General features: G+C 40.0%; 2 protein-coding genes across 2 annotated transcripts in view; one reads left to right on the top strand and one right to left on the bottom strand.

The window, feature by feature from the left end:
* The window catches only part of acsl6 (acyl-CoA synthetase long chain family member 6), a 39425-nt gene extending 28018 nt beyond the window's left edge, over nt 1–11407 (bottom strand). The window contains exon 1 of the mRNA XM_084940708.1: nt 10778–11407. Within this exon, the coding sequence (XP_084796834.1) occupies nt 10778–10823 (46 nt within the window). The 5' untranslated portion in view covers nt 10824–11407. The remainder of the gene's footprint in view (nt 1–10777) is intronic.
* A 9913-nt stretch (nt 11408–21320) lies between these two features.
* irf1b (interferon regulatory factor 1b) lies at nt 21321–25771 on the top strand. Its single transcript, XM_084940707.1, has 10 exons — nt 21321–21453; nt 22059–22151; nt 22633–22732; nt 22831–22998; nt 23137–23177; nt 23398–23524; nt 23628–23729; nt 23866–23894; nt 24082–24205; nt 24419–25771. Exons 2-10 carry the CDS (start codon nt 22065–22067, stop codon nt 24526–24528), a joined length of 888 nt encoding a protein of 295 aa, XP_084796833.1. The 5' UTR covers nt 21321–21453; nt 22059–22064; the 3' UTR covers nt 24529–25771.
* The last annotated feature ends 180 nt before the right edge of the window (nt 25772–25951 follow it).

The raw sequence follows: 25951 nt of genomic DNA, 5'->3' as shown, positions 1-25951 counted from the left end.
TGTGAAGCTAAATCTGAATTTTTAAAAAAAAAATTTGGTTTGTTTCTTCTTCTTATTCGTCTTCTCCATGTCTCTATGGTCTTTTTAGAACATTAAAAGTATACTCTCGGGCTTAATGTGAGATCAAATGCCAGTTTGTTAATGAATCTCTATATAATATCTATTCAGTTACCTAAAACCAAACAGGAGTATTTATTTTTCAGATTAAATAAAGGTCTTGTGAATCACAGCTTTTCAAACACGCATGAAACTATACAAATTTCATTGAGTGCTAGTTCTAGACTTTTTCATATTTCACATAACAGTTCACATTTCATGCCACTGACAAGAAAGCCTTGCTCAGGATGTGATCATGTAAGCTCTTTAACAACTTCACATGTGAACCAGCTTCCTAAGATGAAGACTGAGACATTTAAAACACAACTAGAAAATTAATCCCTCCCACTAATTTCTCAGACTTGTTTCCATCACTTTATGACAGGTTTTTGTGGCTACACGTGGGCATATTTGACCTCGCTACTCCTTCACCGAAGCGAAATGACCTGAAACACTTAATTTATACTCAAAAGCTGGTGTTTGAGGGGTCTCACCCCCACATTTCTCATTTTTACTGTAAAAGAAGGCCAGGAGAGATTATCTATACTGATGACTAGAAAGGACAGCGGTTAAACCGTAGTGGAATAGTTGCACAGTCATACACACACACACACACACATATCAAGAAATACATAATTTATCCAAGGGGGCGGCTGGCTGTAGTGCTGAGTGGGGAGGGGGTTTCCTTCCCTCCCCTGGGACATGAGTCAGAGACAGCACCATCTGATCTAATGAACTGTCGGGGCAGTGCTACAATTCAGAGCCAATCAGACACTTCCTGTCTCGTCTCACTGTCTGTCTGTCTCTCACTCTCATGCATGTCTCTCTCCCGACATGCATGCACAGACACAAACACCAACAGACAATGAAGCTGGTAAGTATAAATACATCAGGTCGCTGACTTCCTCATTCACCTGTCATTTTAGAGCGGAACCACTATTCTGTGCACTAAACTACTAAAGTGAGGCGGAATCACATGAACCCACATGATGCTTTAAAAACTTTCCAAAAATTAACTGAATTTAGAAGACATAAAATAACTACCATCTTTTTCTATTTATCCAAAATAGTAAAAATACAAAGAGAGAAAAGTAAATAATGGGCTTATTGTATCTGGCCACATGATCCTGACACTATCCCCTGAATAGCCTGACTTGAGAGTGCATTTTAAAAACCTCGTCTACACTGGAGGGTACACAGTCCAGATTATGAGGCAATTAATCTTTTATCTATTTCTGCAAATTTAAATGTAAGAAAAAAAATGCGTGAATCAGCCAAATATCCACTTAGTGTTTGCATAATGCACATTTCCATTGGGTTGCTAAATTCCCATCAAAGAGATATCATCTATAGGTGTTGCACCCAATGAGTCACGCTGGCTGCAATCATTTCAAAAGGCCGATGACGGAAAACAAAACTGACAGTCAAAATTTCAAAAGTAACACCTAATACCCGTTGTGAGTCTCCTCAACTGACAGTGTGTAAGTGTAAAATAGTCTTCAGCTGCTTAAAGCTTGATTAGCCTGGAAGATGGAGAAACAGGTGCTGCGTGTGTTAACGTAAAGAAACATGTGCACTGCTTCCTGCACTCATAAGTTTCTCTTACGAAGCTTAAATTCAAAATACACCTCATCCAGGGTCATGCATACAGCTGTATTGCTACTCAAAGTTTAAATTATATACTTTACTGTCACAAAGTCATCACAAACTCGACCTTTTTAGTCTTGCTATATATGAATACATACTCACGGATATTATTACAACCCCGTGACCACACTTTCACCCTACAGTATCATTTTTCAGTTGATACAACCGCAAAAACACACCGACACCCTGATGCTAACAGCAGTCAGTTGCTACAGTCATTTGTAAAGCCCCACTGACATATGACAGCACATTAAGATACAGTAAGCTGGTACTCATCACTTCCTCTGCTTTAATTCAGGCCTGTTGCGCAATGTCTTCATCTCTTCTGACACTGCCATCCCATTTTTATTTTATTTTTTTGGCTTGAGTCCTCTAAATTGAGTCCAGTTTCTGCTCACACAGAAACTATCACCTGTAAGTGAGAAACCGCAGCATCCCTCTCATGTCTGTAAACAGTACCTGCCCTGTAATAACGCAGTTGTCCGTAGTTCTCCTTTTTCTGCCGCACTTCTCAGATATTTTCTCTCTTTCTGTTGGCCTTTTTTAACATCTGAAGTGTTCCAGTAATAATTAGGGGGAAATTAAAGCAGCTCAACTACCGGGAAAAGTTTAGCACAATAAGTAAAAGCTGCCACTTCATAATGGCTCTAAATCACACTGCACTGATTGCTCGCATTTGTGTGGATACTAAAGCAGTTAGATTGTCAGAGCTAATTCCATAATTAAATGTCCAGAGCCACTGAGCTGCCTGTTGTGTGCAGCTGGATTCAGTAAGACTGGATCTCAGTGAAGACGGTAAAAGTTGATTGAAAAATCAAGACAGACAGAAGATTTTAAAAGTTAAAAATCATTAGATATGGAGGTAAAATTATAAAACAAATACTTACATGTCAAAAAGAAAGAAGGTTTTTCTTTATGTTTGGGTAAAGATTAACCATTAGGGGAATATATTTTGGGAAATACTCTTATTTATCTTCTTCCTAAGAACTACACAGCAAAATCTCCAGTGTTAAATTAACACTAGAGAGTGTCTATATGGGTCCACACCTCTGAGTGTTAAATACAACACTGTTGAGTGTTAAATTAACACTTTTGACAGTGTTATATGTTTAAAAGTAACCTAGTCAGTTTTGAAGATTAACAATGGCTAACACTGAGCAGTGCTGATTTTCTAACACTGGAAAATAACTCAAAATGTTAGAAATATTCCAGTGTTAGAAAATCAGCACTGCTCAGTGTTAGCCATTGTTAATCTTCAAAACTGACTAGGTTACTTTTAAACATATAACACTGTCAAAAGTGTTAATTTAACACTCAACAGTGTTGTATTTAACACTCAGAGGTGTGGACCCATATAGACACTCTCTAGTGTTAATTTAACACTGGAGATTTTGCTGTGTACATGTGCACACTGACACGTTTCATATCTGTTAAGCATTACTCTAAGCTTCACTGGGTGGTGGGAAACAGACAGAAAAATGTAACTTATGTCTGTCAGCACCTCTAAATCACAAAGTACAGAGCCAAACATTTCATTATGAAACAGTCTGATTTCTTTCTTCTGTAATTTAAATGAAGGCTGGAAGTTTCAAGCTGGTCCAAATCTGGTTGAAATTTAATGAATGTTAAACAACATCTGGGGGACTGAGATGTGTCTGTTGTGTCTTGTTGACAGATTTTGAAACCAAAGTCCAGAAGACCTCCGTAAACATTTATAGACCGCCAAGGCAGTAATTAGATCAAACTGCGGCTGTATCACGAATGAATTGTTTTGTGTCCTGTGACTAATGTGGCTTGGCTGCAGCGAAGAGTCGCAGTGGATTGGTGGAGCGGCGTTTCCAAAGAGAGGCAGCGGAGGGGGAACAGCATTCGACCTGCTCTAAATATAGACAGACTTCATAACCCACTGACACCACTGTGCAGCTAGCTGGAATAAAGGAGGCAGAAAAGAGAGAGTGGCTGGTTATAAAAGCATCACTGTGCAGATGTCGTCTTCTTCGGTCTCAGCTAACTGCAGGTTTCCCCAACTTTTTAAACAGTATATTTGCATAATGACTGAAACTAGCACCAGTGATGAATGATGGGCTGTGAGTTGAGTTTCTTGATCATTAATATGCAAATTGCCATGACCACTGATAAGCAATCACAGCCTTGTAAGATGGCGAAAGAAATACCCTTAGGCCTACTCTGCGATTCAGAGATGGTCTTTTCCCTTTCATGTAAAAGCCCTCCTTGATTCCCTGCTCAAACCGGCGTTCCTCCCTGTCCAGGATGTGTACATCCTCATCATTGAAAGACTGGTCACTGGCCTGTAGGTGTAGCCTGAGACTGAAGTAGTCACTTGGAAGAGCGAAGAAACGCTTCTCCCACTACAAAATGCTACGTCCAGATGAACAGAATCAACTTTTTGGGATCAGTGATGCAGAAATACAGACGCACAGATACGCGCCGTCTCAATCTGGAGACAATAAAGAAGACTAGACAGAACTGGGAACACTGAGGGTGGATGAATATCACTAAAAATACGACTTCATAAATCTAAAATTAACATTCTTTATCAGATTTCTTTTTACTCTTCTACACATCAGATCTAAAAAGACCTACGATGAGGAAAAGTCTCGAGTTACAGGCTAGTTGAAGCTTAAAGAGGTGCAGTTCCATCTTAGTCCACTTAAACTAGAAGGCACTTAAAGATTATCAAGGTTATTTTGTCTGGTGCAGGTTTAAAAATACTGTTAATAGCAAGATGAGTCAAGCAAGGATTTGAAAACAAGAGGGGTAGGCTACATCTGCAAATAATCCACATCTGCTTATCATTTACGGACACCCACTGTTGGCATCTGTTTACTGAGGCCACTCATGCAGACTTTAAGCAAAGCAACGAATGCTTTAGTACACACATGTTATCATGCCACGTCATCTTGTCCTCAAATAGCCCGACAGTTGCAGGTGACTCACAACATGCCGGATATCTAATTGGCCTCAAGCAAAGATGCAAACATTTAATTGGCCATTGTTATTTCTTACTTTATTATATGCTGCTCTCTTCTGTATATTCCTGTTTAACTTTGAAAAAAAGTTCCAGTTTTCTCACAATATGAAAGAGACAATAAAAACAAAGTATAGCAGGACATCTTTAGAGCTGAAAACTGTCCTACATAAACTTTATTTGTAAGTTTTCATGACAATATCGGATAATTAAAAGTGATACCAGACTACAGAGCAACAGAAAAGGTTTGAGAGGCAGCAAGAGGTCTAACAAGTCCTTATACAATAAACTTGGGCAGCCAGTCATTCAGGAGGCTCCTTCAGTACATGCTGTCTTCTTCAGTTTTTATCCAGATAACAAGCAGCATCCTTCACTCCAGGTGAATTATTGGTACACTTTTCCAAATGGTGGAAGAGAAGCACTCTTATGACAGCTACAAGCTCCAGAAGCATTTAATCTTAGTAGCAAAATTTAATTTTAAAATAATTTTCCGTAGTTAAGATCAGGCTGTGCACTTTGGTTTGCATCACACTTAAAGGGTCAAGTCTTTGCTATAGGATGTCCTGTGGTAACCTCAATCAAACACCACCAAACCACCTGCTCCCTACACACTTACACACATATAGACATACAAATAAACACATCCCCATACAAGCCTTTAAGTTCATCCCCGCTGCCTCCTACAAAGAGTGTTGCTTCAGCTGTCGTGACAGGAGAACAGCAGGTCAGCAGAGACCCCATCAGCAACAGCAGTGACCTTCAGCATCAGCATATGAACTCAAAGGCCTCTCTGTTTAATTTGTACAATGGCAAACACATTGCACCCTCAAAAACCCAACTCTGTTGCATTTACAGCTCAGGCTGCTTGACAAGCATTGTCATTTGAATCTTACAGTTAGCAGGTTGCAAAAACCTTCATTCTCCTGAGCCACTGCAAGGGAAGTCTGTCGACAGATGTCTGCAATAAAATAGTGATAAGGGTTTATTGCAACTGAGATGCTGTAAAGCTGTGGCTGAGCTTCCAACAGTCGTGGAGATAGCGTAGCTGTTTCTGAGTTTTATAATCAGGTAATACAGTTTAACAAAAAGCTGAGCAAAGTGTCCCACTGCTGTAAATGGTTGCAGAGCTTATGATATACATGTGCCTTCTATTTTCTCTGGTTTTCTCAGCATTTTGTTGATGACTTCTTGGGATTTTCCATATGAAACAGATTCAATAACCATCAAGTGACCATATGTCATTTTTAAAACACAGGACTTCAGATCTGTACCAGTGACCGACCCTGCAATCTGACCTAAAGTGAGAAAGTGAGGCAAGCGCCCTAATTTATGAGGTAAAACAGATTGAATAGAGAGTGTGAAAAAATATGCTTGGAGGAAAAAGAAAATGAGTAGACATGAGCAGACATACACTTGGCTGCAAGCCTGACAGATGTGCACAGTCAGAGAACTGAAAGAAAATAACACTGACTGCAATGTATCTGTTACAAAACGTCTAGTGCACATGCTGCGTGTGAACAGCTGGGTTACAAAAATAAACATTGTAATTTTTCATACATATGTACTCACTTGGATATACTGAAGTACACATTTTTAAGCAAAAAAACCCCAAAATGAACGGAACTGCGATTCACTGATTTGAAGATGAATTACACGGAGCAAAGGGGATTCGCAACTGCAGCCTCCCTCGCATAGTTTCTTTAAAGAGTTCCCTTAAATAGAGACGGAAAACAGAAATGCGAAGGAGTTCTGCTGCTTTATTTAACCAGTTAGATTAGTGAAATTGCATGAAACGTTGGCTCCTTATCGTACCACCTCAGCCCCAGAGGTTCCTTCCCTTCCTGTCTCAGGAAGATTTCACTTAGCAAAGATTTTGGTGCAGGGGCACAGCAATCTATGCAGTGATTAGGGGAAGCGAATGGGTCAGTTAGACTTCCTTTGACCTCTGAGGCTTAAAGTGAAGGAAACACAACCCTTCGTCCTTAAGTCCCGCCCCATCGGCCCATCCGAGGGCCATCACCAATGATTAGAGTCCAACGTGGTGAGATTACAACCTATTAGCACAGAGACAGATGACCAGCAGTAACCTCACTACAGTATTCTATTTAAAGACATCCTGCTCAGCTTTCTCTTATTCTTCAAATTCCCCTCCTTCTCTTTGTAGTGTCACTCGCGTCAGTTGACCGTATTGCTCTTCTTGCTCATGCTTTTCTTTTTTTTTCTTAAAAAAAAATTAATAAAAACAATTCATCAGTGCTTAATCATCCCAGAACATCACCTACCCTTGCTTATAGTCACTCTCTTTTAGCCACTCATTCATATCTCTTTCTGCCCACACCTCATGACTTAAATCACAACTTTTTTCTGTCACGCTCAATAAGGAATACTTGCAGAGATGCCGTAATATCCGGTGCAGTAGAATGATCCTTTCCCCCCCTCCTGCATCTCAGTCAAGGAGGGGTAGAGCAGGTATTACTCATGCGAGAACATTTAAAGATATAAGGTGCAGAATAAATAAGTAATATGGATATACTGAGCAGAAGGGACTGGAATATACAACATATACAGAATATGTTAAAAAAAAATGCAGAAATGTAATAAAAAAGAGAAATATAGAGCAAAGAAAGCAGGCAGCAGATCTAAAAGCAGATGTGGTCTAGTCAGCGGCACTTACAAAGGCGTCGGGGAAGCCAGGCAGCCGGTGAGGTGTGATGTGTGTCTGTGTAGGTGGGTGTGTGTGCAGGTGATGTGTGTCAAGGGGTACCGGGCGGATATCACATTGCCCGGTGCAAACTAGTGATTACCTTGCCAGTGCCAACAGCCAGATTAAGCTGAGGCAAGCAAGAGGAGGGAAGCGAGAAGCGTTTTGGCCTCGTTTGAGCCTGGCTGGCTTCCGTATCACACCACCCTCGGCTCAACAGACGCTGCACACTCTCACCACACCCACCCACCCCTCCTCCCTGATGCTCTGTGTGTGTGTGTGTGTGTATGTGTGTCTCTCTTTCTGGCTCTCGCTGCCTAAACATGCAGACTCAACTTCTCCTTCAGTAAGTGGAAATGACACACACACACTGGCCTGGCATAGTGTCAAACAATACACACACGCGTACCCACCTATATGCAAAGAAACCTGTGCGCATTTAAACAAATCACACACACAAACATCAACTGATGCTGCTCACAGTTTAATTTGACTATCAAAGTGAGAGAGAAAGCAGACTTTTAGATTTCAAGCTGGAGGGGTAGGATCATTAACAAGTCACTATGTGTGTCTGTGTGTGTATATATATGATTTTTAAAAAATAGAGCTACACCCTTTAACTGAAACTTCTTCCAGAAAGATGAAAAACCCCCAAAACAACACTTTTGCAAAAGTGTTAACCACAGTGTACATGCATAGTGTTGTGTTTTTACAGCTTCATTTTACAGTCTGTGAACTCCAGGCAAAGACAACCACCTTCACTCCTTTTTAGAGAGGGTGTTCTCCTTGCACACGTACAGTTTTAGAGGAACGAGGAAACATAGGTATATTCTAAAAACTGTTCTAGCTAAATGGCTGTTATTTTGTGTAAGAACACTTTCTTACTGACCAGCATGCATAATAACTTCCTCTTAATATTGTGCATTATTAAAATTTGCTGTAGATGCTCACAAAATTTTTTAAAGTCTTTAATCAGAAAGGGAGTTGATTCGTTTAAGGCTCACGACAGGCAATATCCAGTCAACAAAGATGGAGCATTTTAGAGTACGGTACAGTACTGCACCACTTAAAAAACAAATGTATATGAGAAAGAGGGAGGCAGACAGCTGCACAGCACTTAATACTGAACCATCATCCCACAATATGTGGAAGAGTGTGCACAGACTGCTGAAACAGCAAAAATCCATGCTGACATATGGCCCTGAGAACACCCAGACTGCCTAATTTTATTATTACTGTCTTCGGGGATATGTACTTAAGGTGTTGCATTTGTTTAATATATCTTCTATGCACCACTTTAAGGTCATGCTTGTTAGCAAATTTCCATCCACCGCTCCTGATAAAATGACCTTTCCTGGAATTCACCTCACTCCTAGGATTCAGTGAAAGTGGTCAGTAACAAGCAGTTATTATTGCACAGCAGGAATTACTTAACCCTCAAGATTTGTCTTATAATATTGCCCAGTCATGCAGTTCTTCTTTAATTAGAGGAATTTCATTTCAGCATTTTCACAGTGCAACTTCCTTCATGTTGTAGTTTCTAATTTAAGAGGCAAAAGATTCTCAGTGTGAATAAAAAAAAAGAACATGATGATGTACTGGATAGTCATCCAATTACAAGTCAGCAGTCCCCTGGTGTGCACAAGGCTTGTGTTACGTTAAACAGAGGAGCTGCTCTGCTTGGATACTAAAACACCATTGGCTGTTTCTTGGCAAAGGGCGGGGAGGAACCGCCCCTATCTATTTAATTAAATATTAAGGGAGGAAAAAGAATAGGCTTACACCATGTGTAGGGCTGCACTAGCCGTTGATTAAAATGCATTATTTATTCTAAGGAGCAGCAGGGCGTTGGGATGTGGTGACAGGTGAGAGGTGCATTGAGTGCTCCCAAGGGGATCTTTATTTTCAAGCGAACAATTAATTTCATCTTAAATTTGGATCACAGACTCCAAGTGATTGCGTACAAAGCACATTCAAACCTGTAACTGCAACATGGAATATTAATGCGCACCAGTCAAAACGCCAGCTGTTACCACATGTTCATCGCTGGCGATGCGACATGTTCTTTGGAGGATTAATAACCTCCGCCTATTTGCCATTAAACCTACCGAGCTGGCACATAATCTACCGCCACAATCCTTTAAAAACAAACAAACAAACAGCCTTCACTACCTGCAGTTTCTTTCGTCATATGAGAATCCCTCAGTTTTTAACATCACAGCTCGAAACTGATGTTTTTTTTAGTACTTTATTTATTTTGATATTATTTATTCGGATGTCAAGCAATGGTGTCTCTGCTCAGCTCCAACACCCCTAAGAATCGGTGCGTAAAACCAGGGTGGGGGTCGTGTTGGTGAAAGCGAGCACGCCGTGCCCGGTAGTTTGCCGGTAGGCCGCAGGATTTCAGCACTGCTCGCTCATGGACAGCTCCGTCCAATCAGCGGCAGCCACTTGAAGCGCGTCATCGGTCTTCATCCTTCCTCATCCCCTCATCCTCCATCACGGAAGCATGGCGGACGACATCATGGGCGAAATGATGACTTTTAAAACCGGCTTTCTGCCCATCTGATGTGTTTGATATGATATTATTGAAAGCGAGGTTGAAGTAGAGGCGCACAGCAGACGCGAGGGTGTGAATGGCCGGCTGTTGGGAGACGTGAGCTAACAGGGGGTGGGGTGGGGGGTTTAAATGACGTGTGTCCGGGTTCTACGCACAATGTCATACGACCTTAGCGGCGGTCCAACCTTAAATGTACCCCTTTCATCTCTTCCAGCTTCCAGCCTTGTCTTTAATAGTTGGATTTAAGCACAAAGCACACACTTTTACATTAAAACCCTGATACCCGGAACAGCCGCGCGGACCCAGCCGCATGGCAACCAGTCGTCCATCCCACTCCATACCTGATTAGAGGTAGCTAATGCCCACCTGAATGCATCCCTCAGTGATGTTGGCCTGTTAATCTCGGAGTTGTTGATCAGAAATCCGAGCCCTGCGCTTGCTTGGAGCTAGAGCCCGCTACGGTGAAATGCTAACGCCTGCCCCCGGGCTGACTTAACACACGTGTAGCCTGAGAAAATGAAAAAATGTCACCCGCGTCCTGCGGTGCAGGCAAACCGCCAAATGCAGCAATGGATCGCGACTAAAGCTTCTTGCAGTGTCGTCTGTAAAAACGGAAATATTCAAGCACAGCCTCAGAAAAATAAAAAAGCCGGTAATGAATGAGACACGAATGCGCCTCGGCCCACTGCGCGGCAGGTGCATCCGCTTTTTTTCTTGGCCTCCAGCCCAGCGACGCTAAATCGTTCAAATGAATCAAAATGACAAAGAGGCATTCACGACTCACCTAATATAATCCAGAGAGATCCAGAGACCAAAACGAATGCGAGCATGTCTTTCTCATTGAGTCAGCTGTCCCGGCGCAGGAGCGGTTCAGAACTGCAGCATCGACTGCAGCAAGTCGCCGACAATCTGGGAGATTAAGGAGGCAGAGAGGAGGAGGGGTGGGGGGGTTGACAATATAACTGAGACAGACCACAGTGGGGGAGCCGGGCAGGGGATGGCGATTTCCAGCAGCGTAAATTTCGCCTGAAAAAACTGAAAATGTTGACTGAGGAAATAAACCCCGACTCCCTATAGAAGCATCCTCGCTCTTAGTGGATTTCCCACCTTCACCCAGTTGGCTGCTGCGCAATGGCAGACTCCCCTGCTGAATATGAGGGGCTTGTAGGTCGTGCGGGAAGATCCGATCGACACCAAGGTTATTGGGGATGAACTATCCGTTCTCGCTGCATGCTCATACGCATTAAGTGGTCAGCTGCTTCTCTCATTTGTCGCAAAATAACTACGCAAGTGTCTAAAGCTGCATCTGCATGATGCATTTCGGTCATTCACATTTTTTAATTTCCCGATTAAATAAATTCAGCTAAAGCTTATATCTTTTTTCTCCCAGTGTTTATTTATTTATTTTATATATTGATTTATTTCTAGGGGGGTATCATTTGGTACATCACGCCATCCCTGCAGCTGAGCACAGCTTTGACACAGAGTAACTTTGCATCAGGATCACGTGGTCCAAATAAGACACTCCCATTGAACTAAAGTAACCTTGAGAAAGGGCTGACAAAGAGATGATCAGACAGAGCAACAGAGAGAGAGAGAGCACTTCTCCTGCTCTTTAAAATAATCGAATTGCTATCTTAAGCATCTTCTTATGTAACTACACCACATATTATTTTTGGAGGCTCTTACTTTTATTTGACCATTTCTTTGTGTGTTTAGTTAAAACTGAAACCCTCATAAGTGTCTCTGGTAACATAGTGGCCTACATGCTATTAATTCATCTTCACACATAACTCCTCAGTGAGCAGGCTGGTCACCACTGGAGTGACCAACAGGCTTATGGTGTTGCCATCATGTGACTGACCTTATTAAATGGGTCACTCCTCTCGACCAGTAATCTGTCACTCCCAGCAATGCCACTCACCACCTTCTCCTTTTCTCTTCCTCCTCCGAAGAAGACACTGATGAGGCAAAGAGCAGGCGAGCCTTCAGAGGAAAAATTAGCCGGGTCCATTTATTCAAAGTGGATGAATGAACAAGCAGACCCACAAACAGAGGATGAAATCAAATTTAAGACTGTGAATGTCTTTTTAATCTCAGTGTGGTCTGTAAAAACTAATCATGTCACCTGTGGTGTGTCAGCTGCACGACACGAGGAGGACAAATGGAGTTTTTAGTGAGGTTGCTGGAATTGAGTTTATTTATTTTGCAATGGGATCAAAGTACACATACGAGGAAAAAATAAGGGAAAAAACAGTTTAGTAGCTAAAAGATATCACTGCAAAATCATCAAAAGTTAGCATATACTATTATGGAATATACTTACAGAAACATGGGGTGTACAAATATGTAGCCATGAAAATTGTATTTCTATTATTTATTTTCATAAATGTCAAAAGTTTTTAATTTGAAAGTTGGATAGACAGGAAACGGGAAGTGTAGAAAACAGTGGGAAAAGCATGGCTACATCTTTTAGGCAATTTATGTTAAATGCAAAACAATTCTTCAGATGAGTCCTTCAGAAAGCAATGGCTGTAAGTTCTATCAGTACCTTGTATATCCAGAAATTATTAATAGTGTGTTTTGTGACATTTTTAGCCTGTAAGCTAATGATACAAGTGTATGTTTACCAGTTGCTAGCTTGTTGTCCGTTATATTAATATCAGATTGCATATCTATAGGATACTGATTTTGTATTCTACTGTGTTATTGGATAACTATACTTATGTGCAGATTATATGATAGTCTATTAAGAGTTGTTTTATATGTCTTTCTAGTTTCACTCCAGTTCATTGATGTCAATTCATTATGTCATGTCATTAAAGGATCAAACACGTTCTCTTTCCTGGCTCTTGAAAAGGAGTTTGGCTGGCTGTTTATTAATGTTCACGCTCAAGGAGTTCAACACATAGTGAGAACAGTACATGGGGTGATTAGTAAGGAGTCAGAGGGAATAAAAAGCCGATATAGAGAGAGGAAAGGGCTCTCTAAAGGAATAGAAATCTTTATTTTAAGATTTAAAAAATCTTTCAGCCTCTCGTTCCATTATCTAGGCACATATTTAACTTTACAGCAATAAAGTTAATAACTCCCTTTATTATTCTGCTGCGCATCTTGTCATCAAGCTTCTTGTTGAGCCCGTCATTCTGTCTCTCCATTAAAATGAAACTACTATAAACAGACTGTTCTGTTTTTCCTTTTTGGAAATGAGAAAACGTAAAAATTCCGCAGGGATTCAGATAATTATTGCCCTCCCATGTGACTCTTCATGAGTTGTCTTTGGAACCATATTTTAATGACACACACATAAATGGATGCATACAATGTAAAAACAGTAATAGTCAACTGTAATGGGTAGAAAATGAGGCATAATGCAGGATAAAACATGGCTTATTTCCATAGTGGTACTTTATTGTTTTAGGGTTTTAGGCTTGGGAATGTTACATATTCTTTTTATCTTTTAAATAATCTTATCATTCTAACTTTCTCTATTACCGTAATTTTTAGACTATAAAGCGCACTTAAAATCCTTTAATTTTTTATCAAAAATCGACAGTACACCTTATAACCCTGAGCTGCTTATGTATAAATTCTAGTTGTGCTGACGTCGAACCGATTTTATGTGGTACACGGCGCTCAAAAATCTATCAAAAATGTTTTAGTACGACTTTGGTAAGCACCGCTTGATGGATTGTTGGAGCATTAAGGCTACCATAGTCAGGAGCTTTGCGGAGTAATCTGGGTCCAAAACTGTCCGCTTCAGGTCCCAAAGTCAAGCGAACACTGCGGCATCACTGAGAGTTAAAAACTGTCTAAATTCTTTCATCTTCAATAAAATGATCAGTGTTGCTGCTTTACCAGGTGTAACAATTAAGTTTAACATCCAGGCATCCATGAAAACAGAATTTATTAAATTTAACAGAGTTAGAAGTTAGCAGGAAGTTAGCTCGCTAGTTTCCACCTAAGTATGATGTAGCATGTTCTGACTGAGAGATTTGTGAAAAAATTAAAACGTACAGCTCTGCTATCACTTCCAACATAAATGAAGACAGAAAACTAAACAGCAGTGATGTTTGTAGGGTTACTGAAGTTGGGCTAGCTGGTATATATTAATATGCTATGTGATCGCTAGCAACACGGCTGTGTTAGCATAACAAACACAGTGAAGCTGGAAGATGAACCCTAACCCTTTTCCACTCGATAAAAGTTAACACGAGAGTTCCCGATGGTTAGGGACAAATGCAATCACATGGCAGGATGCTGTAAACAAACCAAACTTCAGTCAGTAGAGCAACTGAGATAATCCATCCACAATAGGAGGTTAGTCATTAATATACTGCAACAACATGGGAATAGAGCAGCTGTGAGAGAATTCAATATTAATGAATCGATGGTACAGAAGTGGAGGAAGCAAGAAGAATGAGTTGAGTAAAATCCGACTTTTCTGACTGTTTTGTTTCACTTAATGCGCCTTATAATCTGGTGCACCTTATGTATGAAAACAGACTCGTTCATCGACGGTGTGCCTTATGGTCCGAAAAATACAGTAAGTGTCACTATATTTAAGAACACAGAACATGAGACAAAAAGTCCTTAAATTTGAGAAGCTGATAAGTTAGAAAATGTTTGCACTTTTGCTTAAATAATGAAGGAAATGAGCCTACTTATTCATTTTTTGCTAATGGTGGCAATCAGCTAATGAGGTATTTGGTTGGCCCTTTTACTTTAAGAATGTTTCTTCTTCTTCTTTTATCCTCTTCACAGTAGCTTTAAACACTTTTGCCTACTTAAATTTTTAATATTTTAAAATGGAGTATTTATTTTTTGTGCACAACATAACCTAAAATTCTTTACAATTCAGTGGGAAGTAACAGCTTCAATTGGTAGGTTCTTTTCAGATAAATGTTAGCATAACAAAAACCATTATTCACTTCAGTTTTATCTATATAGCACCATTTGGCAAAAACAGTCGCCTCAAGACGCTTTATAAAGAGGCAAAGACCCTAAAATATTACAGAGATAACCCCAATATCCAGACGTTCCCCTATGAGCAATCACTTGGTGACAGTGGGAAGGAAAAGCTCCCTTTAAACAGGAGAAAACCTTTAGTTGAACCAGGCTTAGTAAAGGGCAATCACCTGTCACAAACGGCTGGAGTGAGGGGAATAAGAAGAGAAAGCATGAACTCAACTGTGGGAGCAAGAAGAGAAGAGAAGATTTAATTACATGCAGTGGTGGCATAAAAACACATGAGCAGTGAAAAGAGATGAGAGGAGAATTGCTCAGTGCATCACTGGAAGTTCCCCAGCAGTCTGAGCATTTAGCCGCATAACTAATGGATAGTTCAGGGTCACCTGATTCAGCCCCAACCAGAAGCTTTAAAATAAAAGAGTTTTATTCATAAAAGCAGACAGGGTGTCTTCCTCCCAATTCTGGACTGAATTCTGGAGTTTACAGGGAGTCAATGGTAAAAAGCTAATATGGGAGACAGATGATCTCCCTTTCTGCCAGTACGCTCTGTGATTCATGCTTTGGATTAACTGAAGGCTTTCGAGGGATAATTCAGAATAGAAATAATGAATGCATGAACTAACTTGTCAGCGCTACTCTAAGGCAGGACATTCTAATTTTGGCAATACCATTCAGAAAGAAATGAAGAAGAATGAAGGGAGTCCTACATATTTGTTTGCACATTGAACAACATATCGTGATCAAAATTGGCTCCAAGGTTCCTCACAGTGCTGCTGGAGGCCAAGGCCATGCCATCCAGAGAAAGCATCTGGCTAGAAAACACGTTCCTATGTTTCTTAGGGCTAACCTGAACTTTATCACAATCAAGAAAACAGAATTATCAGCATTGAATGCTGCACTGGGGTCTAGCGGTACAAGCACATAGACAAGTACAATGTCAGACACCAAAAGAATATTATTACTGTCCTTCACTAGTGCTGTTTCTGTGCAATAAAAACCTCTAAATCTTGAGTGAAACTCTTCTAATAAACCATTGCTCTGCAAGTGATTTTAGAAACTAAAGGAAGGTTGGAAACAATGGACAAGGAGGGGCGATTCTAGGATCAGAGCTTTGGGGGTGCTGAGCACCCAGAGAGCTGCCCAGCCAGGCAACATAAACTTTACTCGTCACGATGAGACTTCTTCCCCGTCTCTGTCAGTCCCTGCATCCTTAAATGTCTCCAGTTGTCCTGAGTTCCCTCTGAGTGTCTCCTTAGTGCATTTAAACCTGTCCTCATTGTCTGTTGTCTTCATCTCCGTTATTAGTCATCATAATTTTACCATCTCTGTGCAAGTCTGTAAATTTCTTTATTAAATCATAAGATTCTTAAATTCATCAAGTCTCTCTGTGCCTGGGTCCTCGTCACAAAACATGACATCATTGTTTTGTACATTTTAACACAATTGAATCCCCACATTTGTGAAAGAAAAGCAAAACACTTTTTTAAAGTCTGTAACAAAACCATCAAATCAGATAAAGGTTATTTAAATGCTGCAAATGAAGAATGGATTGTAATAAAAAAAATACATATCCTAACCTTAATTACTGGTGGAAAATGATGCTCATAGTAAATGAGAAGTAAACTGAGTGCATTTTTTGGACAGAGGTTCACTTTTAATGTGTATGTATAATACAATACATATATATAAAAATACACTCCAACTTTGCCTATGGTGCAATGTATACAATGTATGAAAAGATCTTTACTGCAGATACTACTATGGCTCTGCAGATTTTTTTCTTTTATTTTAATCTATGTGGCCTCACCTTGAAGTTGGCAAATCTGTCTATCACTTTTGGTGGTCATCTCTCAAGCAGTTTAACAGTTTCTGTTTTGCCTGTCACTATTCCCTGTCTGTTTTCTTACCTGGTTCTTCCTGACCTTGTATTTTCTCCTCACGTTCCCCTCTTTCCTCCTCTCTCCCTCTTTGGACTGATAATCATACACAAATAGATTGTATTCAATTAGATGAAAAAATGACATTGATATGAAAAAAAATATTATTAAGATCACTAATATAAGAAAGTCCTCTCTCAGTGTACTTTCAACCAAAAGGCAAATAACCAAACCACATGTACATCTAATAAAATATATAAATATTGAAACACTGATCCAACATTATCCTTTATTGACGGATCATTTGATTTTACACTTTTACCTGAATGTGGCTCCTGGGTTTAATATTGGCACATGCACATATGACAAAATGACCAGCTTCTCTCATTCCATTTCAAACAGGACAGTGGCAAGAACAGTAGGCTACGGACAATTATAAGTTTTAGATTTTAAATAGGCTGTATAAATTTCAATGGGAGCAACAGGGCGGTCAAATGTCGCTGATTTTACTACAGAGCAGGATGGATTGTAGGGTAGCAAATATCGTCGGAAAACACATTTTCAACACTGCAGGTTACCTGGGTGTAATGTTTTTCAGCTAAAAAGAAACATGGTGTGACTCCTACCTAACTATATAAAGAGTAACTGCAGGTTAAATGCAGCTAATATGTCCTGTTTTAAGCCAGGCACTTATACCTCCGCTCCGCTGCGTCTCAGCCACCATTGCTCTGGCACCAAGGGTGCTAGAGTAGGGGAGAGGCGAGCTGGAACAAACCATTTTTTTTTTTTGGGGGGGGTATCTATACTTTTGTTGTTAAAATGTTACGTCTCAACCAAGTACTGTATGCTTTTTATATTTTTAGTAGTGTGTCACACAAACAGCAAATATTGTCAGAAAAGTAAGAAATCTTTGGGGGTGCTTTGATTCATTTTGATTTTAGCCCATTCCCAAAAATGGGCTAAAATCGCCCCTGAAATGAAGTAAACAAAATATCCACAAAAACACTTTAAAACTGTTTATTGTATCTCTTCAAAGAAAACAAAGGCTATAAGAGGCTTTTGGACAAACCAGCAATTATTTTTTATCAGTATTATTTACCAGTAAGAGTTTGGAGGGGGGGGGCTCTCTACAGCAGGGGGGTAGTTGCACCCCCTTGCCCCCCTATAGATCCGCCCCTGGTTGGAAATCAGTCTGGAGTTGGCTATGATAGTTGAATTAAGTAAAGAATTTTAAAGCAATGGTTTATTTACAGCCACTTTAAAAACCTGTGGTACATAACCTATATAGAAGATTATCACATAGAATACACTGAAAAAATAAAGTCTAGTGGGGCTCCCTTGTCATGTTTCTGAAAATGATCAAGTTCAGATAAAAGCAGCTCAACATGAGAGTTGCCTCCCAACACAATTTCTAAAAATGTTTAGTTCATGTAACTGTTGGAGGCCCTGAAAGGCAAAATGTTCGACTATTTCACAAAAAGGGAAGGACTAGAGTAAAGTCTGAACAATGAATCCAGTGTGTCGCATAAAGACAGCTTTTCTTTCTTCCTGTCATATGACTCACAGCCCTCAAATGAATTTTGAAACATTTTAGGATGACTTGATGTCAAAAATAGGAATTCCTAGGAATTTACAGAATATACAACATTTGAAGCAGTAATATTGGGGACGCCTTTGAAAGTACACTGTGAAACAGATTCAGGAGGCCTGTTTGGGTGGAACTTGAGTAGTTGACCTGAGGGCTGAATTTTAGGCCGATCTTGGAAAGCCAACATGCTTCCTCATGTCTGCTGGTACAGAAACTCACCCTCCCTTACCAAATAGTGGCAAGATTTCTTTATATTATTTTTCTCCCCCACTTTAATTGCCTTCTATTATATACCTATAATACTTTAATTTGCAGGTGCTAAGTAAAGTATACAGGTGTTATCCCACTAAAAAGAACTGCGATCTGCAGGTCCTTTGGAAGGCGACAATTGGGAGTATTTGACATGAACATTACTCATGTGAGAAAAGAAGCAGAAGAAAACAATCCCCTGAGACAGAACAGTCTTCACAGTTAAGTCTTTTGACTGCAGTCAAAAGACAAGCAAACTGGATTTGCCGGTGAAACAAACACAATTATAAAAGCTGAAGAAAAACTTGCACCTTCAGTTTAACGTTGTGGCTAAAGTTGAAGGAAGGCTTTGAATTGCTCCAGTGTAGGTAAGCTGTCAAAAGGCGAGTCTAAGGCGAGATTGGTGACTCGAGCCTTAAATTACATTTTCTTGCTGCATGTAGGTGACCTTAATGTCCAGACTAGCCCGGGGTAAGCACAGAGTGCAATAGATTTTAGAGGAATTTGGTCAGTTGGGAGTGAAATCACTTGGATGCAGTTTGAAACAGACAGTCAAGTGTTTTAATCAGTCACCGGTGTTCGCTGAAAGCCTGTTTCAGAATTAAGGTGAGGTATAGGGGCTAGGTTGATGAACCAGGTAACTGTCATGTTGTAGTTATGTATTTTCAGGTATAATGGATTTTAAATAAGAACACACACACACACACACACACACATATATATGCGGGTTAGAAAAATCGGTTCACATCAATTGCATAATAACGCTGCACAATTTTAAAGAAGATCCTTAAAAACTTAACATTATTTTTTTTTTTTTAATTTGTTTTTAAAGTGATTCTCTTCACTAAACTATGATGATGCTGGTGCTGGTTTTGTTGCATGCCAGCTGCAGTGAATTCCTATAATTCACCTGTTTCTTCGCACACTGGCACACAGGCTGCCTGCCAAAAAAAGAGAGAAGAAGAATCGGTGGGAAAAACGGGATGATTTTTCCCTTTTCCAATCCAGATCTCTGTATTCGTTTGGGAAATCCCACAGACCCCCGCTACCGGTGAAAAGTCCGCGGGAAAAACTCCCTGCAATTCCCTCGCGGGTACGCGCAGGCGAGCGTCACGTAAAGCATGCGCGAGCACGCGAACTCGCCACACCACACGGGAAGCCCCTAAATGGACAGATACATTATCTGAGACAAAGCTTGATGTGTGGGGTTTCCCAATTTTCCTCCAAGTGAACTCACCCCGTTATATAAAAAGACCTGCGGGTGCAGTTACGCTATCAGGTGCAGTTACGCTGTTTTTAAGCACCGAAATTCAGGATACAGGTTATGACTAATGGTCATATTTCTATTCACTCTGCCAAATTTCCCTCCAAGTGAACACACACGATTATAACTACAATGACCTTCTGCGTGTATTTGATGCAATCAAGCTAAGAGACTGAGTCGATATTTACGATACACGATATGAATGATTGCCATATTTCTATTCACCCCCGCAGTTTTGTGCCCGTTGTTTCATTACGTTGAATTTCGCGAATGCTTGATATTGCTGCGAGCGCGCGCCCATGCAGGATGTGTTGTGTAAAACGCTCCGCAGGTCCTGTATTTGCGGATAAACAGCTGCTGCTGCTTCCGCATCGTCCGATGCTGCTCTCTTTTCCCGCTGTCAAGGCAGTACAAGAGTTCACTCTGCATGACCCATATCCATGCGCCCAGCAAGTCGGTATCACACTGCCCCCAGCGGCCATTGAAAATTGCTACACCATTTCTTGTAAATGCCTGAATTCTCAGGCAGGTCGCTGTTTATACTAAAGGGTTGGTCCCATGCACATGTTTGTCATGCCAGACTGTGGGGGAAGACTTTTGGCTTGTGGAAGACGAATGCGTGCGCGCGTGCTTTGGAAATGAATGCACGCGCTCTCAGACTTTAATAGTGTTAACTTTGCACAACCTCCAAAGCAAAATTATTATAAGAATGCGATATTATGATCACTATAATCGAAATACGGTGCATAACAGGACGCGATAATAGAACAAGTCGGCTGTTACGGTTTGATGTCAAATCTTAATGTGAGTTAAATATAATTTGCCACTTGCAAATATTTGCAGTATTTGCACAAAGCACTATCTGTAAGGTGAATAGCTTACAAAGGAGGGAGCGGGGAAACAAACTCGAGTGACACATGAGTTCATTTAGTTTGATGATCTAGTCTACGTGCAGCAATCAACTGTATTCCACGCGTGTTGTTTTTTAACTTCCTTCTAGCTCTCAACAGCGTGATTTCTCGGAAATCCTTTGCTACTTGCTGAAGCAAAGGATCACAGCGCATGCTCCAAACACACTGTAAAAAATATCAGTCCTATTATAAGAGGACTTTCAGTCAATTCAATAATAAACTTTCGAATTGTATTTTTTTTTTTAGTTATAACAGGGTGGTAATGCGCAAATATGCAGATATGACATTAATAAAGTAGCTACTGCAAACAACTACAAGGTTATCGTCAAATAACCAATACATTTTCAAAGGCTTGATAAACACACCTCTCACTTTTTTTTTTTTACTGAGGACATTTTTTATAGCACCAAGCCTCTTGCCGGGGAATACCCGCCACTGGAGTCGGCTGTGTATAAATTGTGCACACCAAGCTGTCAGTACTCACTTGTACTCAGAAAACGTTTACAAGTGGAACACTTAAAGACGAGAAGAAGCTTTTCTTAAACCAACGGGATTATTGTTGCATTTTTTTCCTCCTGGAATCACAAAGCAAATTAATCTGTAAGTATAGTGATATCAATTTAACATCCCTGCTGTATTTTTTAAAAGCTAAATGATGCTATTGGGATGATTTCTTTGAAAAAATATTATCTATTATTATTATAGGAGTCTCTCTTTCTCTCACGCTGTGTGTTTGAGAATGAGCATTGAATTAAATAACATGCAAATAGATGCAAAGGTTTTTAATGCACATTTCAAACTCGAATTGTTTAATTCTGTGACATTTTTGCCAAGCCTGTGTTGAGTTGCGCTTGTTTGCTCTAAGGAATTAAGAAACCTTTTTTAGGGGGGGGGGGGGGGGGGGGGATATTCGCTTACCATTCTAGATTTTTAAACTTTTATGCTACAGGATTAATAAAATAACTGCATAACTGCACGAGTTATTTTTTAGTTATTTTTTCTTCTTGTTCCTTCCAACCTTTCTAAACTACTGGTAAACGCCTCCCTGAGCGCGCTGATTGCCCTGGCCATGAACTCTTCTGTCCTGCGCAGCAAAGAAGCAGTAGTAAATCTATGCGGGAGTTTATTTCCTCTTACCGCTGCGCTTCACACGCTGCATTACAGCATTTCTCTAAACACTTTCTTCTGCTGCTGCATTTCTTTAGGCAAACATGCCAGTGTCAAGGATGAGAATGAGGCCATGGCTGGAGAAGATGATCGACTCCAATACAGTTTGGGGTCTGGCTTGGATTGACAAGGTGAGAAGCTTTCTTAGCCTATTATAATACACCGAACTGGTTCATGTAAATAGGAACTGCCTGCAAATAAGTAATGATAATTCAGAGTACAGGAATAGATATTTGGAAATCTATTTGTTGTAGGATTGATGCCTCTCCCCATGAGACAGGAAAGTGATTTCTGCAAAGCTGCACATGTTTTTATTGATGCTGAGTTGTCCCCTTGCTGTGCATACAGTATTAGCATGTTACAAACATTGACTTGGTTTGAAGCACTAGCTTGGGATGGGTCTTAGTGTTGCAGTGTTACTTTGAGGCGTGCTATAGTTAAAGCCACTTCACAGCTATGCCTGTGGCACTTCAAACAAGTGAAAATAGGCACGATGAGGTAGCTGAACGGAAGCTTGGTTTCTGCTTGGGAGATAACACATTGCATTCTCTCAGTAAGCGCAATTACCCACGATCCAACTTAATATATATGAATTTTTTTTATATTTCCCAGGAGAAAACAATGTTTTCCATCCCCTGGAAGCATGCAGCTCGACATGGCTGGGAGGTGGACAAAGACGCATGTTTGTTCAAAGAGTGGGCCAAACACACAGGTGAGAAAGCCTGAATAAGCCTGCCACCTGTTCAGAACAACTCTTCTTTACAGGATGAAGAAGTGTACTAAACTAGCATGTGCCAATGCATTTTACAGGGAAATATTCAGAGGGCCAAGTTTGTGACCCCAAGACATGGAAAGCCAACTTCCGCTGTGCAATGAACTCACTGCCTGACATTGAGGAGGTGAAAGACAAAAGCATTAACAAAGGCCACCAAGCTATGCGCGTCTTCAGGATGCTGCCTGCTAGTCAAAAATCTAAAGGTGAGAAAACTGACAGGAAATGAACGTTTGTTCTTTTTGGCGAATTAACATTGCGCTCAGTATCTTCAATTCATGTGCTCTACAGTCTCAGTGGTAAAGAAAGTAAGTGACCAAAATGTTTTTCTTTCCTCTGCACAGATAAACGGACTAAATCAAGGGAATCAAAGGGAAGGAAGAAGGTAAATGCTATCACTGTTACTGTAGCTCTAGTGACACTTGTTTTTAAATAGCATACTCAAAATATTCCTCATTTACACTGATCTAGATACTGAATGTATAGCTTTGTAAAATAATGCTACTTTGTAGCTGTGCAGGAAACAGACATACACATATGGATTTGAATGTCTCGATTTTTATTTCAAACATCTCACTTAATTTCTCTTTGATTTGTTCTTGCAGAGTTCAGTGGTTAAGATGGAAGAGAGGGAAGACAGCTACAGTGACACTCAGTCTCCCATCCCTGCACTGGTGCCAGAAAGCACACAAGAAAACAGAGTTGACAGCACAGTGCAGACAGAACAGCCAGGTGAGCAAGTTTGAAAAATCTGTACCGAAAATGTTCAGATAAACATTGCATTTGAATCTAAAAGCCCAAGTGTACTCAATACGTTTGTTTGCCATTTTTGCAGATTACTTCTTTCCAACTGAGGTTCCTGATTGGTCTTCAACAGTTGAGATTGGCCCTGACTCCTTCATCAACAGATTTCAGGTTTCACCTGATCACAGCTCCGGTAAGACAACAACACATAGCTCATACTTGCTAGTAAATGACTTTGGCTTAGCTTGGAATAATTCAACTTAAATAGAAACTTAAATACTCATGTTCCTTTCTGTTTTTCTCCCCTTCTCATCACTGTGATCGTGCAGACTACGACTGTCCAGAAGATATTATTGAGGTAAGCATAACCTACAGGTCTTACCCTAGTTAGAAAGCAACATTTCATTGACAGGAATACCCATGTTTGTCTTATTCTGCTTGGTTTGGCTCATGCAATAACACCCAAAACACTAATACGCATGTTTTGTGTTGAACAACTAGTTGGGCCAAATATAGCCATACTCAATCCAGTGTTACTCTTTCAGATTTGCAGAAAACTGGAGAAAGAAACTTCACACTGGATGACAACAAGCAGTTTAGACGACAGGGGGTTCCTGTGCAATGAACCATGCACCAGTCCAGGGAGCCAGTGGAGTGAGTCTTCATCAGGTAAATGTTGCTAGTTGGAAGCTGTGATGTAGCTGCTGCTTAAACACCACAGTCCATGCCAGCAATTTAAGAATTTAATTGTAGAATTTAGTCAACATCAATGAATATGGTTAGATTTTGTTGTAGATTACATTAGCAATCAAAATAATGCTATCAGTTTTAAGTCACATGACTTGGTTTAACTGACCTTGGATTTCGCTCTTTGTTTTGCAGTCGACGATGTAGACGACACAAGGCCACAGTACACAACTCTTGCAGACATCCCAAATTCCACAGATGAATTCTGGAACAGCTTTTGCCAACAGATCCCACTTTTGCTTTAAAAAAGTAAAGGACATGACAGGACAATTCTTTTACACTGGACTTTTAAGAAGCTCCTGAAATCTTCTCCCATCAAAGCACTCCTCTCAGCTAAATCATCCTTTCGCTAGGACACCATCCCACCATCCGGACTTCTACTGTGTGTTTGATGTTTGGAAGCAGTTTGCAGAGCCACCCTCATCGCTCTCATCCCATATGTGAAGTTGTGAACAGAAGTTATAAAGCGCACTGCTGTGTAAAAGGAATTCACATGCTCAACATTGTTTATAGTTTTGGCTGGTTCAAGGCACCATGCTGCTCGTTTTTTTCTCTGTTAAGCTCAGGCATGGTAATTCCATTATATCAAACAACCTCTGACAATTACAAGATAGTTGTCATTAACCTCATCTTGCAGATATGCTCGCACTCAGTGCTTGTGAAAGTTAGTTAATGTACAGTGTAAAAAAAAAAAATCACATATTTTTTTCTTTGTTTTTCCGTTATATGTACCAGTGAATTATAGTTTAAGTGACCAAAAACTGCATCTTTACATCTTGTCGACAAACAGCCCAACAACAGGTGAAAGCTTTTCTATGTTGTAAATAGCAATGTGTGCGTGTGTGTTTTTTAATAAAATAAACAAAATATGAAACATATAAAAGAATTTTTGTTTTTTCATTTCTATAGCAAGTGGTTTTAAATGGTCTCCTGTTATGAAACTGATCATTTGTAGGTCATGTTTGTGTAAAAAAACATCTATTTGTAACATCTCTTTGAGCAAGTCAATAAACTTAAATTAGAACTAGCAAAAATAAACTCTAAAATATTTTGAAGAATTCTAATCACCCTGGTCTAAATGATCACAGCATGCAGTTAATGATGTATTTCTTCAATTTAAATCATTGAGTCTCAAGAGCAGAAAAAAAGTTGTGGTATGTGGTACTGTGAATAGTTGCATCAGTTTTTTTTCTTCCTCATCTCGGGTTCCCCCGATAATCCCCAGACAGTTTGAGGAAATAGTGTCATTGCAAAATATACTGACATGCACGCTATACATACTCTAAACTGGCTCGTTGACAAGGAGCTGTTACTGCAGGAGACCCCACAAATGGGATTCTTTACTTTTATCTCGTGTATGTTTCAGGTTAGTCCAGACTGTTGAAGTAGACTCGTCAAACATCCTTGGAGATGAAAACGAGATAATAGCCATGCTTTTCTTTGGGACCTGAAAAGCCTTGCTTTACAGTAAATCATGTGACTTCATTTGAGGCAGGTGAAGGGTTTTCAATGAGAAACCTCATTTGGTTAAACATAAAAACTATGGAATAAGGTTTGAAGTGTTTACGTTTTAAATTAAAAATTACTTTCAAATATACACTTAATGTGTTCAAACTTTTTTTTACATAACAATCAAAGGGAAAAAAGAGTAATTTAGTCTTTATGTGT

The sequence above is a fragment of the Perissodus microlepis genome, chromosome 10 (assembly GCF_051167445.1).
Source record: "Perissodus microlepis isolate ML-2025 ecotype Zambia chromosome 10, ASM5116744v1, whole genome shotgun sequence".
NCBI classification, from domain to species: Eukaryota; Metazoa; Chordata; class Actinopteri; order Cichliformes; family Cichlidae; genus Perissodus; species Perissodus microlepis.
The sequence above is the reverse complement of the archived record's forward strand: the minus strand, read 5'-3'. Positions and strand labels throughout refer to the sequence as shown.

Excerpts from the sequence above, each read along its gene's own strand:
- irf1b (XM_084940707.1), top strand. The coding sequence starts at position 22,065 with ATGCCAGTGTCAAGGATGAGAATGAGGCCATGGCTGGAGAAGATGATC. Across the intron at positions 22,152-22,632 it reads GTCTGGCTTGGATTGACAAG|GAGAAAACAATGTTTTCCAT; the intron begins GTGAGAAGCTTT and ends TATATTTCCCAG. Across the intron at positions 23,178-23,397 it reads AATCAAAGGGAAGGAAGAAG|AGTTCAGTGGTTAAGATGGA; the intron begins GTAAATGCTATC and ends TTGTTCTTGCAG.